At 46.2% G+C, this 6,460-nt stretch overlaps 1 protein-coding gene across 1 annotated transcript in view; it reads right to left on the bottom strand.

The window, feature by feature from the left end:
- Arhgap6 (Rho GTPase activating protein 6) overlaps positions 1-4,848 on the bottom strand; it is a 484,877-nt gene extending 480,029 nt beyond the window's left edge. The window contains exons 1-2 of the mRNA XM_031371330.1: positions 4,843-4,848; positions 4,011-4,663 (exon numbers count right to left, since the gene is read on the bottom strand). Coding sequence (XP_031227190.1) covers positions 4,011-4,595 — 585 coding nt within the window. The 5' untranslated portion in view covers positions 4,596-4,663; positions 4,843-4,848. The remainder of the gene's footprint in view (positions 1-4,010; positions 4,664-4,842) is intronic.
- Between the last annotated feature and the right edge of the window lie 1,612 nt (positions 4,849-6,460).

Below are 6,460 nucleotides of genomic sequence, written 5' to 3'. Positions count from 1 at the left end.
CTGAGCATTTCACCAACAGGCTCCTAGGAGAGGACAGAGAACATACTTTGACCCTCATGTCATTTCTATGTTTATAGATATTCCTCCACAATGTGCCTAATTTCTGTTTTCAACACATTACTATATCAAAAGCCTTTTGGTTGCTACATGTATTAGGTTGGAGGTATCCTAACCACCCCATCTCAAACATATTATTGTGTTTAACTCCCTGTCATTCTTCTTTCTGAAACTCTGGTGTTCCATCACAATGCATTCTGTCTGACTTTTTTCTTCTGCAGGAAAAAAAATCCCCCCCACCCCAGGGGGCCTGATGTTATGGCTTACCATTCCAGTGTGAGAAGCTCAGACTGAATTCCCAAAACACACATAAGTCTGGCCTCTGTAATCTCATGCTTAAAATAGGAGGTAGAGAGGGGAGAATTCAAAGCCCTCAGGCCATCCAGACTGGCCTACCCTCACATAGACACACAAGTACATACAAGAAATGACTTTACAACTCCTTATAAGTTATCTTTAAGTCATACTTAATGGTCAAATTCAATTGTTCTCAAAACAGCGAAAACCTGCAAGACCTTGCACAAAAGACAGTGAATCAATTCTGGTCCCTCATAATGCTAATCTTTTTATACCACGCCCTCATTAAGTACTGATCCCATACTGGGAGTTGTCTGTACTCATAGTATGTAGAGAAATAAATTTTTTCAGCAGGAATGAAGAAAAGAATACAAGCCACAGCTACAAAAATGACTGGGATTCCAAATTACCCAAGCTGGCAAATGCCCAGTAGCATATGGGCACAATTTCAAATCTGGTTCACAAGAATCAAGGGGATTCCAAGTTTGAATGAACAGGTGGTATTCTTCTATCAGAGGCAGGGACAGAGTTTGGCTGCTAAAGAACACAAGTTGGTAAACATGTGCTGATTGTATCACCATACTGTGTGACCATGAATCTGACTTGGGTAAAGTAATCCTGAAACACATAGTAAGAGAATGTTAACAGAGTCATTCCTGATTTTGTCTAACACCTCCCAGATTTAGACCAAAAAAAAAAAAAAAGAAGCCATTAGTGAGCACTGAGTGACCACACGTGATAAAATTGTGGGCCTTTATGAGACTCTTGAGAGTGGAAATTGTTGTGTGCCCAATTTGGTTTAAAATCACAAAGTCTTTTGCAAATGGATGTGATCCATCACTTACTAAATGCAAATGGATGTGATCCATCACTTACTAAACCTGAAAATAAATTCTCAGATACTCATGTGGACTGAGGGGAATAGATACATATATATGAAGAAACCATAAGAGGATGTGGAGTCTGCAAACATGGCTCCAGGGAGGGTCTTTGTGGATTAAGAAGCAGAGGGAGGCCCTGGGGATACATTAAATTAGCTCACAACTGTTCTATAGGTCCTTGCTAGATACCCAGCCTCTGGTGCAACGCTCAATATCACAAAAGCAATGGTTCTCATCTAGGGTAGGTCTGCCCCTAGAAAGTATTTAGCATGATCAACAGGTTTTGTTGTCATATTGGAATAAAGAGGTGCTGGGATGGCTAGTTTTATGTCAAGTTGACACAAGTCAGAGTTGTCTGAAAGGAGAGAACATTGATTTAGAAAACGCCTCCATAAGATCCAACTGCAAGGCATTTTCTTAATTAGTGATTGATGGGGAAGAAACAAGCCCTTTGTAAGTAGTACCATCCTTGGGCTGCTGGTACAGGGTTCTTTCTATAAAAGAATATCACATTAACCACGCCACGGGAAGCAAGGTCATAAGCAGCACCTCTCCATAGCTTCTGCATCAGCTCCTGTCTCCAGGCTCCTGTCCTGTGTGAGTTCTTGTCCTGACTTCTCAGTGATAGACTACAATGTAGAAGTATAGGTTGAAATAAACCCTCTTCTCCTCAACTTGCTTTTTGGTCCTGGTGTTTCATCACAGCAATAGTGTCCCCAAACTAAGACAGGTGCTCCAGGGCACAGAGTGGGTAGAAGACAGGGATGATACACAACACTGCAACATCCATAGCAGAGAACCATTGGACCTCAGCAATAGTGCTAAGGCTGAGAAACCCTGAAGCAGAACAACCAGGAATAGTGTAAGAGCCATATATGAGTGAATCAAAGCTCACTTCTGAAGCCTAACCATGCAGAGTGCTCACTTGATGGATTTTTGCCATCATTAGTAAAAGTTTCTCTCTTAGGATAAAGGACAAGGCTTGCTTACAAGCAAGAAAGGTAGACAGTGCCCAATGGGATGAATTTTCCTGGAGTTTGAAAGGGCTCCAGGACATTCAACCTTTGAAAGGTAACACAGACCATTAAATTCCAGATCTAGGGGTTACATTAGGATAGCTTGGCTTCTACTGAGCAAAACCAGCATTGGGCTTACATACCAGAATTCTACCCAATCATCCCATACATGCCTCAAGCATAAAGGGATTCCCACCCCTACCCTCTTACACATTTAAACCTCTTATGAGAAAAGTTTGTTCTTTTGCTATATGGCAACGTACTCAGTTTTAACCATTACAATGGGGTGAAAGTTATGGTAGATGAGTTGTACGCAGACTGCCTACACACTCTGAAATGGACAGAAGTCATCTAGTATCACTGCAGCTCAAGTTCTTGTTCACTGATTATGAGATGTTAATAGATAAGAATGTCAGCAAATATCTAATCTTAAACATTGGCTTGCTTTTGATATCTCTCCTCTCCTCCTTCTCTCTCTTCCCCCTCCCTCCTTTTTGTTCCTTCTATAGTTTAATCTGCTAATGTGTGCTTCTGAAACTGAAAAGGAATTTAGCCTCTCTTCTTCCCAAATACCAAGCTGGTTGTTTTGGGTATAATGAGCCTCAACTTTTCTTTCCACTGACTATATCCATGATCCAGTCAGCAATGGTTTTGTTCTTTTTTCATAATCTATATGTCATGCAGCAGCAATAGTTACTTTAACTAGTCACTAACATAAACAATATATGATGTTACTATTTATAATCAATAATGCTAATTTTGTAGGATAATATACTAAAACTGAAGTCTGGCAGTTATCTTATGCTAATAGAGCTGAGAGGCTATTTTCAAACTGTTTGGCTTGGTTGTGTTTCCTTTATTTAACCTAAATCTCCAGCAATTACATAGTATTTCATTTCATTTCTGTAATGCTAACTGTGCTTTAAGATATTTAATTACAATTGATGAGATCTCCCTTCCTTTATGGAAACAAATCCCAGACAATCCTATAGAGCTTGTGGACTAAACTGGGAAGGAGTTGGTCATTTTTTAACCAACTACTATTTATTCTCTAAAAGTATGCTGCTTTCCAAGTCCCCATCAACCACAGTTTCCCAATGGCTCTATTCCCCATTCAGAACCAGAGAGCAGACATTTGAAGGAAATCAGATAGCTCCCTCTGAGTTCCCTATTTATTATTGATTCCTGATTCATGTCTATTCTAGTAACGACTAATTGTCCTTAGTGGAATTTGGGCGGATTTCCATGATATCTCAGACTCTTAAGCACCAAAAGTATTCAGTACCATAGATTTCTGAAATTACACCTTTAGGGAAAAGAAATCAAAACTAGAGAATTATAATAGTTATTCTATCCTGCCACCCAAATACACACACACTCAGTCAACATCCTTCAGAAAAGTTTCTGAACTCTCAAACAATCTAGTGGTAGATGTATATCATGTAATATTTCATAAAATCAGGTTTGGTGAAGAGATTAGATGACCCTTTGATTGAAGCATCAAAAAGAAATCAGAACACCATGTCTTCCCTCAATTCCTGGGACCATTCCAAAGTGAACCCTAGTACTTCTCCAGACACGCTCATACATACGGTGGGTCCTAAGGGGTGGTCACATTCTGGCACCATCTAAACAGCCAGAGTTAAGCAGCTAAGGCTGGTGCCTCACTCTGTACATGGGACAGACTTAAAGACAGCCACCTGGAATTGCCTGGGACATCTAGCTTTGGGACTGTGAAACACATGGCGCTGGTCCCTACCTCGGACCTCCACACGATGTAAGGGTGGCTGCGACTGTTAGGTGGAGGCTGGAACTTCTTCTGCTGGAGCCATCTCCTTGGAGAAGCGAAGATGCCATTGGGGCCTCCCCCGGAGGAACTGAGGATGCTTGCGGGACTGCGGCCACTAGCGGACCCGGCAAGGACAGAAGGCAGGTCCCAGGCCATGCTCTTCTTGAGACCACTGCGACTCAGTGGGACCTCGTAGTCAAAGTGGAAGCTGCCAGAAGGCGACTTTTCTTGCGGGGTACTAGGTGTGGAGAAAGACGAGCATAGAGGTCTAGGTGTCGAGAACCGGGTAGCCCGAAGGTGCTGACTCCGGGGAGAAGAAGCTAAGCGGGAACCTAGACCCTCTGCTAAGAGCTGCGGAGAGTGGAGCCGGCTTACTGTGGAGCCCCGCAGGCCGCTCTCGGCGCCCATCTCGCTCCCGCAGCCACCGATCAGGGCTGGGTCCAGGCTGCGCGTCTGGCGCAGCTTCCTTTTGGAGAATCCCTTGCTCGAGGCCGTGCTGCCCGATGCGGGCGAGGAGCAGGAGAAGACACTGTGCAGCAGGCTTTGCGCGGACATCTCGGCTGGGCTGGGTCTGAGGGCCACCTTCTTCTGGTTTTCCCTCCTAGATCGCTGGAGACTGTGACCTGAGAAAACAAGTGGCCGGAGTAGAGTAGGGGAAAACTGCCAGGAGGGGCTCGTCGAGACCAGTGGAAGGCAGTGCCCTGTTCACGCACCACCAGCACGCTCCAAGTGTCCCTGATGAGGCAGAAACAGGAGCTCCATCCCCAGCCTTCTAGGAAACAAGAGGTCCGGGTTCCTTTACCTTCTCTAGAACCTTCCCCAGGGAGTCCAAGTCTCAAAGAGGCTAAGGAAGAGGAGGAAGGAGGTCAGTGACTAGCTGAGATTTCAGCTCCAACCCGCCAGCGCCACTCCCCCTTCCCAGCTGAAGGCGGGAGACGCTGCGCTCAGGCTCTCTGGCTCTGGACAGCCTCGAAATCTCCAACAAGCTCCTCCTCGTGGCCTGAGGACAATCCCAGGGCTAGGGAGGAGGCTGCCTGAGAGTCAGCCCTGAGCGGATCCTTGGTGCTCTCAGCGCGGTGATAACTCCTCTGGAGCACTCACCCGAGCTCAGTCGCCGGGCTGCGCCACCAGTGCACCTTCTTGGTGACTTGGGGACCGTGGCTGCACTTTGGGGGATCAGCTGGGCTGCTAAATCTCCCTTTCTGATTGACGAGGCTCAAAAGTGTCGCCAAGTTCACGTTCCCGCGTGGTCCCAATGTTGACTCAGTGGGACACCGTTTGTGTTCTGTGTCCTGGGCCTTCTAAGCACTGAACGACAACGGTGGCAAAGAACTTCCCCTGCTGTGCACAGCACTACTCAGAAAAGTCTGAGCTCAGAAGACAGCCTCCAAAGCGGGTATCTGTGTTCCTCTGGGGAGCGACACTTGATATTTGCTGCCAACCTTGGTTGGGCCCAGAGCTGGCTCAGAGATGTCCCAGCACCCTCGCGCCAGAGGCAGCGGGGAAAGGGGTGGCCCGTCCCGGGTAAGGCCAGAAGAACGCAGGGTCTGGAGCCGGGGCGGAGCCAGGAGCAGGAGAATGCAGAACGTGAACTTTTCCAGGCGCCAAACCTGGGAAGTAGCTCAGAGAGCCGGCAGCTGGTCTCTGATACCCGGCCTCTAGGGAGAAAGTCTTGAGGACGGAAGTGCGGACCTACTCCCCCGACTCCCCTCCCCCCAAGCCAGGGGCTCGCGGTCTCTACACTCGGTTCTGCAAAGGAAGGGGAGTGTCAGATTGCACCCCACCCACTGGTGTCAGACCCGCAGCCCTGGACAATTTTTCTGAACTTAGAGTTAAATCCCCTGCCTTCTCTTTTCCTACCCACAACCCCGCCTTTTTTATTTTATTTATTAATTTATTTTATTTTGATGGGGAGTCCTCGCGTGTCAGGGCCCCAAGCACGTGTGCTCTATTTAGGAGAGGTGAACAGAGCTTGGTCCCGGTGGAGATCTACACCAACTAAAGTTAAGTGGCCTCCGGGGTCGCCCCAGAACGCTCCTGAGCACAGGGCTCAGCTGCCAAATCTTGGGTAACTAAAAAACACAGAAGTTGTAGTCAGCAATCCCTACTTGGAAACGGACGCGAGGCAGCTTCTCTCACTTTCCCACTCGTGGAATCTATAAAACGCCAAGCCTTGCCCACCTCTTGTGGGCCTTTCTGATGTCACACTTAAATTTTGCTAGGCATCTTACAGTCATCTCTGCAGGGACTGTAGGGATTGGTCCGAATGTTGGACATAAGTGACTGCTACTTTTTGTAGTTCTGTTTGTTCAAAACAAAACAAAATATGTGGTAGCAATGATAACTGACTACAAATAAAAATGAAATGTTATCATTTCTTTTAAAAACGCATAATGAAGCGATTAATATGAGTGTTTTAC

Source organism: Mastomys coucha, chromosome X, assembly GCF_008632895.1.
Source record: "Mastomys coucha isolate ucsf_1 chromosome X, UCSF_Mcou_1, whole genome shotgun sequence".
Taxonomy (NCBI): Eukaryota; Metazoa; Chordata; class Mammalia; order Rodentia; family Muridae; genus Mastomys; species Mastomys coucha.
The sequence above is the reverse complement of the archived record's forward strand: the minus strand, read 5'-3'. Positions and strand labels throughout refer to the sequence as shown.